The sequence below is a fragment of the Acartia tonsa genome, chromosome 10, assembly GCF_053477335.1.
Source record: "Acartia tonsa isolate MP-2025a chromosome 10, ASM5347733v1, whole genome shotgun sequence".
NCBI classification, from domain to species: Eukaryota; Metazoa; Arthropoda; class Copepoda; order Calanoida; family Acartiidae; genus Acartia; species Acartia tonsa.
The window spans coordinates 23334647-23351000 of NC_137269.1; the positions used below are offsets into that span (position 1 = coordinate 23334647).

General features: G+C 31.3%; 1 protein-coding gene across 1 annotated transcript; it reads left to right on the plus strand.

Moving 5' to 3' along the window:
• The first annotated feature begins 5681 nt into the window (after positions 1–5681).
• Positions 5682–16305, plus strand: LOC145329664 (uncharacterized). Its single transcript, XM_080174012.1, has 13 exons — positions 5682–5805; positions 6238–6299; positions 6502–6554; positions 9126–9334; positions 9615–9725; positions 10440–10583; positions 11137–11247; positions 11532–11626; positions 12236–12316; positions 13666–13805; positions 14363–14472; positions 15287–15409; positions 15794–16305. Exons 1-13 carry the CDS (start codon positions 5729–5731, stop codon positions 15897–15899), a joined length of 1422 nt encoding a protein of 473 aa, XP_080030138.1. The 5' UTR covers positions 5682–5728; the 3' UTR covers positions 15900–16305.
• Positions 16306–16354: the final 49 nt, after the last annotated feature.

Here is a 16354-nt window from a genome sequence, read left to right on the forward strand (position 1 = left end):
TTAGGCTATTTTTGTATTTTTCACATTTTTCTCCATATCTTTGGTGTTTATGGTCCGATTTCCAAAAATTTTTTAGTTATAGTATCAAAATTAAATTTCCTGTCGTTTCAAGAAAACAACTATGACGGTCAGATTGCCTTTAAGCAGGTTTTCGGCTATTTTTGTATTTTTCACATTTTTCTCCATACCTTTGGTGTTTATGGCCCGATTTCCGAAGTTTTTCAGTTATATATATCAAAATTAAATTTCCTGTCGTTTCAAGAAAACATCAATAGCGGTCAGACTGCCTTTTTGCAGGTTTTTGGCTATTTTTATATTTTTCACATTTTTCCTCCTATCTTTGGTGTTTTTAAAATTTTTTGTAGTTAAATATATAAAAAATTAATTTCCCGTTGGTTTAAGCATCCAGTGTGTAATTTACTTTGACCGTCAGTCTGTGAGTCATAGTACTGAAATATAAATATTAAGAAATTAAAAACAAATGTTGAAAAGGTTTCGTAATTCTTTCCTAATATACATGCTTTAAACAACTAATATCTAAATTCTTATTTATTTGTTTGTGCTTCGCTACTTATGGATGTTGTCATCCTTGTTTTTCATATATAGGACAATCCGGTCCAAAAGTATGTAGCGCAGCGATAACACTAAATACTGAAATAAAACTGATATACTAGATATGGCATATTTATTTAAAGTAGATCGACACATTCCAATAGTATACAATTGATTCTAAATTCTTAAAACCAGCCTATCTATGATTAGAAAGTACGTAGCATTTTTAACATTTTTCATATAGACAGTAGCTGCGCTATTTCAAGTTGTGTATGTTCAATTTATACTTTTTACGTCAATATATTGTCGCTGACAGGTTATGTTCAGTGTCAGTATATTGTTTACCTTCACTACAGCTGGGAGTTTCTTTAAGTGCTACTTTTCTATAAATAGGTTCTCATGTATGTCCGTCCGTACGTAACGGATAGCTCTTGACGATAATTTAGGTATGTTAAAGTTGTCCTATTGTTTTCAAACTGCATTATATGATGTCCGAAACCGTTAGATACTTTATAATTATTGTCAGTATGATTTAATTATGATTCAAAGGAAGATTAGCCACAATTTTATGAACGATTATTTTTAGTTTAATTTTTATCCTATAATATAAGTAGTAGGTAAGTTTGTTTTTCTAAAGCCAAAAGTATGTTGGTCCTAATCGGTTATACTTTTCAGCTAAGCTCATAAAAAACTTGGTTGGTTTTAAGCTATTTTCCTGAGGCGAGGGGCGAAGCAACAAGTGTTATGTAATTGATAAATCAACCCTATCATCTAATTGCAAAAGGGGAGGGGGGGGGGGGGGAGAAATGTGGTGACTCGTCACACGTGACACGACATACCAGCAATTTTATTTTGGGTGCTACTCCCTTAGTTTTAGAGATAATTGGGTGAAATCTTTTTGGTTGTGTCACTAATTACCCCAAGTTTTGGTATCTTTCAAAAAAAAATCTTTACATTGAATGTAGAAATACCAATAACTTTCAATAAAGGTACAACAATCTGAACTGAAAGACTACTTTCTTCTGGAAACATTTCTAAAAAAAATTGAAAACAAAGTAGCGATTTTGCCGTATTTTCACAGTAGCATTTGATAGGTTATTTTAGGTTAGGTAAGTGTTAATGATTGCCCCGCAGGGTTAGAGCCCCCCGCAGGGAATAGAAATAGGAGAAAAGATACTGTGAAAATGCGATGAAACCTGCTACTTGGCTTTCTTTTCATGATCAAAAAAATCAGTTTGTTTTAGTTACCTAAAAATTGAAGATTTATCTGAAATCCAAAGAAATAGTGGAAATAGTATGCAATTTTGGACAATAGTGGAAATAGCATATTTTTTTGGAATAGTTTGCATAGTATGCAAAAATAGTGGAAATAGTGGAAAAAGTGGAAATAGTATGTTTGTGGCCAGCCTGAAATTTTGATCCCCAAACAGTAAACCGACATAAAAAAATGAAATTTTCTTATAAATATAATTATAATCATCAATAAATGAAATACCTAAGCAATGACATTCATAAAATTTCTGTGCCGTTTTAGGAGAAACTCGATTATGATATTTTCCTGTCAGATTCTTTATTACCTATATAATTTCAATGTGATGATTCTCAATGCCAATGGTCTTCCTGCATCCAAAATGAATGAAAATATTAATCTATATTTTAGGCCTCCACTGATGTTCCTGCCTAAATACACTTTACGGCCTCCAACCTAATATAGCTAGTAACTAAAGGCATTCAATACATCATGACCGTCCTCTACACCTTAAATTGCCCTTCTGGGCCTAACCTTTTTGATAGTTGGTTGTTGGAAAATCAATCTGATAATATAGTGAGACAATCAAAAGGGATAGACTAAAGGTGTGGCCTTAGAAATATTGCACTGACAGACAAACTCAGATCATTTGCAAATAACTGCATTGCTTGTCAGAAAGTGTGAGTATAAGGAATGCCTTAGCCCAAAAAAGGTGAAACACATTTTACCAATGCACAGTTAATTGGAGGCTTTCAGAAGAGGTCGTGCAACCAAGAATTTAGAATGTTAGTGCCTTGAGACCTACTACAAAGATTCGACTCTTACGTTGTTGTTAACCCGTCTCTAGAGGTAACAATCAAATAATAAACCTGCGGCATAACCATAATTTAAAGTTAGGACATCCAGACATATATAGGACGTGCAACCATAAGGATGGTTGTCGGTACACAAGTTAATTGTAATGGTTCAAGTGCCTTTGAACCTTCAGAAAAAGTCTGCCTCTACTTTTTTAGATATCAGATACTATAACCTCGGCATTGTCATGCACAGTGAGGCCTTCCAAACAAAGGTCGTGTAAATAAAGGGTTTGTTAATTGTCGCTAATTGGTATGTAATGTTAGGGCCAATTAGAACCTACTCTAGAAGTCAAAATCTAAGTTGTTGTAACGTTGTAAACCCGTTCAAAGAATATCTTTAGTTTCAAAAATTAAAAAATCATCCTGATTTGACATAGTAAAATAATCGTTTAAAGATAACAATTTGAAATAATTTTTTAAAGCTAAAATTTGAAAAACAATAATTTAGTTTTCACAAAATTTTCTATTTATCACTTGAGTCTTTAATATATAATAAAATAGTAATTTACAAAATTTCCATTAACAAAAAATTACGCCTTAATATAAAATCACGTAGAGATGTATATTATTAAATAAAGAACCATTCACAAATATCTAGAAAGCCTTTCCTCTAACTTTTCATATAGAATGATTATTCTTCTTTCTCTCTTTATATTTCTCCTCTTTCTTTCTCTCCTTCCCTCTCTTTCACTTTCTCTGAGAGCTGTTAGAGTAGTTAATAAAAAACTCAAAAAAAGAGAGAAAAATAAAATCCAGAGGCTTTGATTTCTCTCTTCCATGAAAAGTAATTCTCTTCTCTCTCTCTTTTTTCTAAATATCTCTATCCAAAACAACTTCGCCCCTCCTCCACTAAAAGAGTGTAAGAGCAATTGGGATAAAATCTAAATAAACAAATTTTCCTTTTTACTGAACGAAAATATTTTCCTTTAAATAACAATTTAAAAAGATTATTGTTAAAAAATAAAAAAGTCATATAAATCTATTGAAGTTGTAAATAAATAATCATTTTTCAATGTAATTTTAGATATAAAGATAATGTATGAAACAGGGGAAAAAGTATACAGAGTAAAATGTCTCTATATAGCCCAAAAGGCCCATCATCTCCATACCTCTTTTAACCTTTCCTTTTTCTTCCCTTTTCTATCTTCTCCTTACTGGCCGCAATAGTGCAATATGAAGTATGTTGCCAGAACAAAATTAATTTAAAATGGGTAAATAAAACTCTCAAAATATTTCATCATAAAGTTAGAATTCTAATGTAAATCAAAATTAAAGATAAATTTCGCTACTCTCAACTCCTGTTAATTTAAATAAAGTTCAGGTTTAAATATTCTTTTTTTCAACTGGCCTCAAAGACTTGCATCTGGCAACATATATTTGCTCCTAATGCCGCGTCGAATTTTTTGTTTCAGGGGTAATTGTTTACATTTAAATTTACATCATTTAAAAAAATAATAATGTATTAATTCAAATGTATTTCACAAAATTATCAATTTATCATTAAAAATATAGTTTTAACCTTTAAAAAGTTAACTTTTATTATCACTCACATTTAATCCATAAAGCAAACAACATACGTATAACAAGAAAATAACAAAGGAAAATATGTTAAAAACAGTTAGTGTCTGACACTCAACTAACAATATAGTTTAAATAATGTTCAAGTTTGTTATTAAATTTTACATGTACTTTTTTATTTAAATTGTTAAAGAAATGATAACAAGTGGTTTTATAACTATATAGAATAATCGATGGGAATTAGAAAAATTATCAAAAAAATAAATAATTGTTTTATATAAATAAAGTTTCATATATGATTAAATTTATATACGCATATTTTATACATGCGTCATTAGATTTTTATGTTATATTAATTTGCACCATAATTCATAGCTTTTATTTTGTTATTTATGTACTAATGAATATAATATAAGATATCTAAATCATACATTTGATTTGTTTAAAGGGCCCAAAGTTTGCAAAACATCAGGTGTTAGTCCCATATCCTCCCTAGCTTCTTCTCCAAAATTCTATTCTAAAACATATAGGTAATACTTTGAGATTCGGATATATCTACTGCAGTTCACGGTAAAATATTGCTGGTACGTAAGCAATATTTCCAAAAATTTATGAATTTTAAAGGCTGCTATCTGCCAAACGGCTGAACGTACAGATCATGCCCGCATACTGTTTTAAGCGGCATAAGAAGGCCTACAAATAATCTGGAATAGCCATAAATCAATAATGCATAATTATCTCACAGTGCAGAGAAATGCGCGAAAAAGACATATTTTACGCGTTTTTTCTTCAGTGAAGCTTTCCCTGTGCATAATTGGATCTTGGCTATTCCAGATTATTTGTAGGCTTTCTTATGCCGCTTATAATGGTGTGCGGGTATGATCTGTACGTTCAGCCGTTTGGCAGCTAGCAGCCTTTAAAATTCATAGATTTTTGGAAATATTGCTTACCAGCAATATTTTACCGTGAACTGCAGTAGATCCTGAGATTCTGGTGCAAGTATTTTATTATTTTTGCATTAAATAAAATATCAACTTAATTGTTACTAATCCTTCTTATTCAAAAGATCAATATTTCTTAGAAAGGGAGGAGACTTAAAATGAATCTCCGCCCTTTTTTTGTATTGGTCCAGTTTGACCATTAATTCACACGCAATTATAAAGCTTGCAGGTGCACTAGATAATTACTACCCCTTTCTATATTGCTCTAGAAATTTATATCCATTATTAAATGGTTTTATTTAGTTGTTAGCTGCACTTACTTGTGAAATCATATTAATTGCATTTTGTTTATAAATGAACTCTTTTTTTTTTGCTTCTTAATTTTCTCAATATAAAAAATTCTGTTAGATAAGTAGGTATATAAAAATGGATATACTTTATATAATTAGGTATATCTTTAATCTCACTTCTTCAGAGAACAGCTTTTAAACGTCCCAATGAATACAAAACACAATCATTTTTAACCGTTTTGCAGAAATTTTGCTTTGTTACAAAACCACCTTTATATTCAAATTTTTTTCTTTCTTTCAGAAAAAAAACTAAAAGAAAAAATGGCAATGATGGATGAAAATGATGAAGAATTAAAGAAAGCTTTGCTGCTATCTCTTCAAGAATCATATGTGCCAAGGTGAAATACATTTCTATGTGAATTTTAAAAATATCCGTTCATATTTTTAACAAAGGGTGGGCGTGACACTTTTTTAAACAAAAACCAAAGTGTTTAGTGAAAATATCAGGAAATAAGTTGTCTCTAATGATTCAAAATTTTCTAATTTTGCGAGAAAGGCAAAACAATTTTGGCAGGAGCGGCGTTAATCGGCGATAGGGGCGGTTCCTCCGTCATTTCTTCACCTTTCCTCATGTATCCCTTATAAGGCGACTGCTGTGCCAAATTTCAATACTGTAACTCTTTGTTTAGGTTGAGTTCCTCCGACTTTTAGTTTTGGTTTTAAAAAGTGTCACACCCGCCCCCTCTCTTTCAACTATCAGATTCATATACAACTTTGAACTTGCAAATACTTGTTTGTCATACCTATTTAAATAAATATTTATGTTTTAGTATGAGGGCGAGTGAAACAACTTCATATAATCAATCTAATCTGTATGGTGATTATGGATCAGGTTTGTCCATATTTTACATATGATATATAAGAAGAGTATAGGTATTAGATTAGTCTATGTCTAATGTCTAGTCTTAAGAGTATTAAAAATAATGGAATTTAAATGAATGTCAGTAACTTTTTGGCTTGTTTTTTTTAAACATTTGAAGTTCAAGTAAATTTCGTATTATCATTACATTTTAAATCATTTTATTATTATTTAGAAGAAGAAGCATTAAAACAAATTCAATATTTATCAGCAATGGAAGCAGCCGAGGCAAGGAATAAAATAGCTTTTTTATTTTAATAATTTTAATTGTTTTGTGATTTATACTTAAATAACTCCATTGTGTTAGTAACGTTGACAAGAAATTTTCGTTTTCGTACCGTTTCGTAAAGACAGGCATTTCGAATTAAAGAGTAGCTTCGCTACAAAAATACATGGAAACAACATGAGACGATATTTCAAAATATATAAATAAACTAAACAACCCAATTGTAACATATATTTGGTGCATTATTTGCCAAATGTACCACTTTTCTGCACTACCTCTCCGATTTTGTTAATACTCTATATTTTGGTCCGTTGGGTCATTCAAGGATGCTAGATGGCCAAAAAAAAGTTTCAGAGTCCCTGGATGTCTAGATATCTAGCTATCTATGAAGGTAGGTAACAAAAATGTAAAAAACACCCATTTTTTCACAATTTTAAAAATTAATTTTTTCATCAATCTTACATCCAATCTATAAATGTTATACACCAAAATGATCGTTTATTCATGTAAAAAGCGCACATAATGCTATTTTGGCCCAAACTCTAATTTTACAGGGTGTCCAACAAAAAGTGTATTTTGGATATCTAGCGTAATACCCAAAATACCTGTCCGAAAAAAATCATTTTTTTTTGGCTTAAATCCTGTGTTTTATCTGTGTGCATATGTGGTATATAACGGTTCGGACCACCCGGGACTATAAGGTTGTCAAATTTCACTTTGGGACACACTGTAAATGTGATTTTTGCGTCTGTAGAGCTAAAACTTGGTCCAAATTGGCTATTTTTTTCCAATTACTCTAATATGTGTCTTAGTATGTTTGGCCATAGTGTTTTCTGACCAGATCAATATTTTCATATTTTTTGGACACCCTGTATTTTCAAAAAAAGAGAAAAAAAATTTTTCTTTTTTTTTTAATTTTTTTTCTATTTTTAAGTTACTTAAAACTGTCATATAGATACAGATTTTGACTAATAACAATAATATTTGCCTATTTTACAATTTTACACACTTTTGGGACACCCTGTGCATGTTTTTGAAAAATGATGGTTTTTGCCCATTTTTTGGGGGAAGGAGTCGTTTTAGGGCCATAGACTATTTCTTCATTTTTGTAGAACTTTTCAAGACACATCATTTGTTATTTCTGCAAAAACCGCAAAAATCGAACCGTTTTGCCGTTATTCACCGCCAAAGGCGGAATTTTTTACGATTTTGCCGTTCCGGAGGTTGTAATGGGCATTTGTGGTAAGAAAACGTTGATTTATCAAGATAACTGTGAAATACTTTTATTTATGCATTTTAATTTACTAAATTTTATATGAAGTAAATTTTTTTGTATATCCAACCCATTTTTGTCAAATTTATGTTTCTTTTATCACTTATGTTATAGCAATTATTTATGTTATATTCACTTCATTTTCTTGTTTTAACAATTGAAATCCATCTGGACGAAAAACGGTTAGCTGCACATAAAATTTTACTTAATATGAAATTTAGTAAATTAAATTACCTAAATAAAAGTATTTAAGAGGGATCTTGATAAATCAACGTTTTCTTACCACAAATGCCCATTACAACCTCCGGAACGGCAAAATCGTAAAAAATTCCGCCTTTGGCGGTGAATAACGGGAAAACAGTTCGGTTTTTGCGGTTTTTGCATAAATAACAAATGATGTGTCTTGAAAAGTTCTACAAAAATGAAGAAATAGTCTATGGCCCTAAAACGACTCCTTCCCCCAAAAAATGGGCAAAAACCATCATTTTTCAAAAACATGCACAGGGTGTCCCAAAAGTGTGTAAAATTGTAAAATAGGCAAATATTATTGTTATTAGTCAAAATCTGTATCTATATGACAGTTTTAAGTAACTTAAAAATAGAAAAAAAAATTTAAAAAAAAGAAAAATTTTTTTTCTCTTTTTTTGAAAATACAGGGTGTCCAAAAAATATGAAAATATTGATCTGGTCAGAAAACACTATGGCCAAACATACTAAGACACATATTAGAGTAATTGGAAAAAAATAGCCAATTTGGACCAAGTTTTAGCTCTACAGACGCAAAAATCACATTTACAGTGTGTCCCAAAGTGAAATTTGACAACCTTATAGTCCCGGGTGGTCCGAACCGTTATATACCACATATGCACACAGATAAAACACAGGATTTAAGCCAAAAAAAATGATTTTTTTCAGACAGGTATTTTGGGTATTACGCTAGATATCCAAAATACACTTTTTGTTGGACACCCTGTAAAATTAGAGTTTGGGCCAAAATAGCATTATGTGCGCTTTTTACATGAATAAACGATCATTTTGGTGTATAACATTTATAGATTGGATGTAAGATTGATGAAAAAATTAATTTTTAAAATTGTGAAAAAATGGGTGTTTTTTACATTTTTGTTACCTACCTTCATAGATAGCTAGATATCTAGACATCCAGGGACTCTGAAACTTTTTTTTGGCCATCCAGCATCCTTGAATGACCCAACGGACCAAAATATAGAGTATTAACAAAATCGGAGAGGTAGTGCAGAAAAGTGGTACATTTGGCAAATAATGCACCATTTATATTTAGAATGAAACATCAAATGTTGAGGAATTTAAAAGTTTTTCCAGCAGACAAACTTTATTAAATTCAACATCAAGAAATATCCCCCCGTCTGAGGCCATCTCAGAACCAATTATAGATTTTGAAGCTTGGAAATCAAAATCGGCTGCGGAGAGGGCAGCAGAAATATTTGGCGATAAATTTGAAAATAAGAAAGCAGAAATAAATCCAAGAAGGTAAAACAACTTTTTTTTTAGCTAAATTAAAATGAAAACAACAATATCACTAAAAAAGTTTTAAAAGTTAAAATAGATGCAATTAAAATTATTGGGGGGGGGGGGGGGCATTTCTTATTATAATACGTAGTTATTGCGCATGATATAAAGCTAAATATTAAAGAATTTTTTGCAAGGATCATTCTATATAAGTAAAAAAAGTTATAATATACTTCCTCCCCTTTTTTTTTATTTATTAAAGTACCTACCTAGGTATATTTTTATATTGACATGTTTTTAGGGAAGAAGTATTATTAGCTAAACATCAAGAAGCACGCCAACCACTAAAAATTCAAAATGGACCAAAAGATCATAGAAATAATTTAATACCTATCGGCGGCCCAATTAAAGGGTAAGGTTTTAAACTTTGTTTAAATAATAGAATTACACTATACTTTGTATAAATACTAGCAGCTGCGCACTTAGTATCTAGGGGCTGTGTATTCAAAAGGGCAAGATGAATCGTTTTAGATAATAATATTGAAATTGAAATCAATGTTTTTAAGTCCATATAAAACATTTTATCAAAATGCCGACAAAAACTTTGTTTTTTACTTTTTAGTGAATTTTTGCAGATCCAAGGTGACTTGTCATCGCCGCGCTAATTACTTAAAGGGTGTTTAAAAAAAACCAATCGATTCACTCTTTTCAATATAAACCCTACAATTTTAGTCAAAAACTAACAAAAAATGACCCAAATCATGTCCAAGGAATGACGATGAGAAAGCACTATTGAATTTTGATTTCTACTCACCTCTCCTGAGCACTACAGCTCGAGTCCTAGCCCTTTCTTTTTTTAAAAAGACAAAACTGGCTTAATTTGTAGGTAATAAAATATGCACTCTCCACGTAGAAAAACATTTTCCACAAGGGCTAGGACTCAAGCTGTAGTGCTCAGGAGAGGTGAGTAGAAATCAAAATTCAAAAGATTTTTCTCATTGTCATTGCTTGGGCATGATTTAAGTAATTTTTTGTTAGTTTTTGACCAAAACTGTAGGAAATATATTGAAAAGAGTGAAGCGATTGGTTTTTTTTTTTAAACATCCTTTATATATTCCTAATTTAGAAACAAAAATGGGAGGCCTAAAAGTGACACCCAATTAAAGAAATTAATGCCAATGCCAGCTCAACCTCCTCCTGTCACTAATACAGCTACCGGCCCAACTTATCATATGAATAGTACACAATTAAGTGAAGATGACCAGTTAAAGTAAGATGAATTAAAGATTTCAATTTTTAACTTAAAATGTCGTCTTATTTTTCAAATATTGAGAGATAGTTCAACAAAGTGCATTTAACGAGTGAAGCTTGATCCTTGATATGTTTTTTTTTGTAGAGTTTACTTTTATTCTAATGATTTAACTTAGTTTGAAAAGTAGAAAGAACTAACATCAATAAAAGAGAAGCTCTTAAATCAAACTGTAGAACAAACGACAATGAAAAATTGTAGACTGTTATTAACTTAACATGCAGAATATTCATTAAAAAGTATAAACAGAATATAATAAATAATTCTGTTTAAGGACATACCTACATTTTGGAACTATATAATAGAGATGCTTTGCTTACGATATAGTATTTTGTTGTCTTAGGAATCTTTGTTCCAAAAATCAGATAAATAGGATAATTATATCATACAAAAAATTATTGTAAAAAGTTAAAAATTAGCATGTTTTAAATGGACGTACGGATCTTCTGATGTTGCTATGCTTTCTAAAATCTTAATTATCTTTTCTCCATATTTCTATATTCTTCTTTTTTAGGTTGGTCTTGGAGTTATCTAAAATAGAAACGAAAATGGATTTTGAAAGTAAAACAAAACTAGCTTTGGAACAGTCTAATAATAATCTGATGTCGAATTTAAATCACGACAGGTACACATACAAATAATGTGCAAATTATATTGCACCCCTTTTCTTACCGCATATTCAAGGTTATGATGTTTTAATTTACACATTGGGTTTGCGTTGGATCTTGCCCCTAGATTTTCTTGTGTATTAGAACAAATAAAATGAAAATTTTCTACAAAGAATAGGTATATCAATATGTAAATACTAGCGGCTACGCCCCCTAGAGGCCTATATTCCTGAATATTATATATAAAATCCAATGTTGTTATTGCTGCGCTGCCTACTAACCCAGCTGTCTCATGTTGCAGGATCGATTGGATATCTGACGACGAGAGTGTTGGGATGACAAAAGTAAGACGTAAGCGTCGACAACGTTCCACAAGTTCGACTTCGACACCATCTTCAGGAATAAAAACATAATTGAAAAGAATTTATATAGCGATCTTGTAATCCAAATGTCTACTTAGTATATTTAGAAACATCCTAGAAAGCTAAAAATAAGTGTTAAATTGGATCATGGAAAGAAACCGAAGAATTTGGTTTCGTCGTATTTTCACAGAAGCTTTTGATAGGTTGATCTAGGTTAAGTAAATGTTAATGATTGCCCCGCAGAGTTAGAGCCCCCTGCAGGGGCTAGAAGTAGGAGAAAATATATAGCCAGGGGCGTCCAAGCTTTTTTATTTTGGGGGGTAACATTTTTTTAAGGGGGGGGGGTAATTTCCTTTTGGTGGGGGGTAAAATTCGTTTGGGGGGGTAATCACCCCTTTATCCCCCCCCCTGAACGTCTATGTATAGTACGTTTAGAAAGAACCTAGAAAGCTAAAAATAAGTGTTGATTTTATTAATAAGTATTTGTTTCATTGCTTTTTAGCAAACCACAGCTTCTTAGGGTACTTGGGTACTAAGCTAAGGATGTTATTATTTTCGACAATTAATTGAAAATTTTTTTCAAAATATCTTGATTAGGTAGGATAAATATTTTTAGTTTAAAAAACTCAATTATGTTTTTAAACAGGAAGTACACCGCCTTCTTCAACAATAACCTCAGCCAGTACCAGCATGTTGATACCTATTTCTACATATACACCTGAAGGTATAGTTAGTTTTTATTTTGTAATCTTTTACTTCAAATAGAGGCGAGAGCAAGGGTGTGTGTTTGTGTAGCCATTGTTTCTTAGTGCTTGGATTGACCTAAGTAGTCATGGAGTCAAGGACGAGACACATTTGTATAGCCACTGGGGCTATCAAGCTCCACGCTCAAGTACATTATTCCTTGACCCGCTGTCTCTTTATTAACTTACCCTCGCCGGGTGTGGCAGGTGTCCCAAATTAAGTCACCGTAATCAATGAACCTCTCCGCAGAGGAGCTTGGGATCAGGGTTGTACAGTTATTATGTACGTGACAATTAAGTATCCAAACCACTCAATAATCTCCCTTTACACAACCAGGGAAATTCGTACGAGATAATTTTTTCCCAGTAGCAAAAATATTTTATTTCGCCCCACCCCCTAGTTTTTTCCCCAAGGAGGGGGAAAAATGGAAAAAGTACTCTTTATTTTATTCGTCCCCCCCCCCCCTCCCCATATACTTTTCTTTTGTCCTTTTCACATATTTTTTATTCCTCCCCCCCCCCCCGCACCTTTTGCAGGTGATCTCATGCAAAATATAAACCCCTGGGAGAGAAAATAATCTTATTGCAATTAACCATGTGATTATAAGAATATTGTAGTTAATTGTTTAGGTAGGTATCTAATTGACAAATCAAAAAAAAATTTGTTTAAAAATTGTACTTGTCACCGTACGAATTTGTGACGCAAATTGAAAGATAAGCTTGCCTTATCTGTTGCTTAAATAAATGATAACAAGAAAGTAAAAAAGTTAACTAACATGAAACACTTTGCAAAAGATAAAGGGACACATTGTAAATAAATACTAAACTTAATAAATAACATGTTGACTAATTTGGTAATTCTGTAATATTTTACATTGTACCTACTTGTAATTTATGTTTTTCGTCATTATCAGAAATGATAATATTTTTTTACATCCACAAAGTTATGACTCACATATTCTACAAAATTTCCCATACTTTTACACAAGTAATCAATACTTTAATTTAAAAGCTATTTATTGAATACAAGTGTTAAATAAATTAAAATCAAAATTAGTTTTTATTCAACTTATAGTTAGTTTTCACTTTTCATCAAGAAAATCTAAACAATAAAAATTAATTTAATAGGTACCAAGGTGTTATTTTTTACAGGATTATCCTGATACACAGGGCCTATACATTCGGTGTCATAACCCTGCAGGGCTATTCATTACCTGAAATATAATCTAATCATATCAATCAATCAAAAAACTACCCATACCCCCATGTGGGGTTATATGCTCGACAAACCACTTTGAGGGAGAAACCGCTCAATATTTATACTTTTTAGAATTCAAAATAATCCCTGGAAGTCGACGGTTGATTGTGGTTGACGGGAACAACGTTGGTTGGGCCCACAGTGGTCACAAAGGATTCTCGTTGAAAGGCGTCACTATTTGTGTCGACTTCTTTACCAGAAAAGAACACAAGGTTGGTACATTGATTATAACACAAGAAGCTTCAAATAAATATTAAAATTTTTATACGCAAATTTCATTACAATATCATTTACAGTAATGTATGCAGCATTGGAGGATTTTTTCGGCAGGGTACTCACTTGGCTGTGATTTTAAAAGTTACTTCCTAGAAAAATGTTATCTTTGCGCCAATTATACAGATAATTTAAGTAAAACTGTAATATTTAGACTTAGAAACAAGCTAACATAGTTAAAACATTCAGGTAGAGGCTAAATTCATGCATTGATTATTATTAAGGAGATTAACTATAGAAAATCTTCGTTAAATAAATATTTTTTTGATATTTTATAAAAGCTGTTGTGAAAAGACAGTTCAAAGGATATTCATATTTTTAGTTATCTTACTTATCACATTTCCAAAAGGACAACTATAGACGTCCAGGGGGTTGGGGAGAGGGGGGCCGGGGGGGATAAAGCTTGGACGTCTTTTGGGGACAACCATATCTTAACCGTGTTCTGGAGGTTTTGCATAATGCATAAACTAGAAATCAACTTTATTTTATTTTGCAGGTTGTTGTTTTCCTGCCCCGAGGTGCGTATAATTACGCTACAGAAGAAGAAAAAGAAACCTTAAATATAATGGAACTAGAACAAATATTATCTTATTGTCCACCGAAAACGTATGTACCTTTTTCATTGTTGAGTTACAAAATATATCATTACTTTTTCCTTGTATAAAAGTAAAAGAAGGTATGTCTGTCTTTCTGTAACAAAAGGAAAACTAAAATTAAAAATAGGGTGACGACATCATCCCCCTCAAGTACCCGTAGATACCTCTAGGGGCGGGGCCACTGTTAAAATATAAAACACTGCTGATATGATAATAGATCTGGTAATGAATATACAACTTTTAAAACATGATCCACAAACCCCTTAACGACCATCACTGAAGTTCCAGGAAAAAAATTATTATTTGCGTCGTTGGGATATTATTATACAGTAGGAGGATAGGGATTAGATACTTGCCCTGAAGAATGAAAATACTTTTCTTTCATAAAAAATAAAATAATATATGCCCATATGAAGTTCAGATTACTACTTTTTCTGACTAATAAAAGACACCTAGGTACCTAATTATAATTTTATTGCTAGCAATTTAGCTTACAGAATAGTATTATACCTAATTAAGTTTATTTGTTAAAAACCTATAAGGACAATTATTATATATACAAATATTTTCAAACTACTACCTAACTTTTATTTGCACAGCACAAAAACCAATTTACAATGTTATTCTGTTTATCGATTTTTTATATACTTTAAGTGTGCAATTTACATGGAATATTAATACTAACCTGGGACAAGGGACCAACAATTCTGACAAACAATTATAATTTAATATTTATAATTTTTACGCTACAAAAATATCCCAATAAAAGGAAATTAATTTGCTGAATCACAGCCCTGACAGGTACTAATATTGCATTTTCTTAGGTATGATGACCTGTTCTCTATAAAATATGCAGCCAGCCGGAAAGGAATTGTTGTATCAAACGATCAGTTCAAAGATGTGAAAGCTAAAAATATTCCAGATTATACTGATCAAGTTGTAAATAGGTATAAACAAAATTTTTTAATGAATAGACATTATAACATCCTTATAAGCATTCAAAACAATCATAAAAAGGTCTTGTTATTTTGGTCTAAAGTTTAAGATTTCGATAAATACAGAGCTGATTAAGTTATCCATGATAGGGAAGCTTCACATAGGTCCTGGGGTGGTTTTAGGCTATTTTTTTTTAGGTTTAAGCCCTTGTATGGCTATTTTTTGGCCACCACTTTACATTTTTGAAGAGTCCTTTGATGCTAGGGGCGCAACTGCTATTTTGTATTAAATGAGTGTTACTCAACACAATACTCAGGCTTTGAAGAATTGCTCATTATTAAATTATACAAATTATTTTTAGTTGAGCAGCTAATCCATAATGTTTTCAATTTCAGACGCCTGGGGTTCTCTTGGCTTGGTGATACCTTTATGGTTCCAGACGATCCGCTGGGTAGGGACGGACCTTCTCTAGAAGAATTTCTCAAACATCCACATAAATAGTATCAAGAAATCTTTAAAATGACTGTTGTAAATTTAAAAAAAAAAACTTATTAAATATGTTAATGTCAATACACGTAGTAAAACAGGTTACTTTTCTATTAAAACCTTATTAAAATTTTTCAAAGAGCAATTATGAATTAAGCAAGAAAAATTTACAAAATTTATTAATATTAATTGAATATGTCGCAAAATATTGTACTTAGTTTAAATGGCATTTATTTTTAAATGGTTGTAAATTTATTAGCATGAAGATCAAATATAATATTTATTGTGTTAAAAATTGCTTTATCAATCTTAAACTGTCATAATTCAAGAAATTATCAAGGCTTAATATAAATATTAAATACTCATTTAATAAAATTAACCCTATCTACCTTAGAAATAATAGTAACGCAGGAGAAATATTTTTCATTTTTTTCTCCCAACCCTTAGCAGGAGATCCCATGCAAAATAAA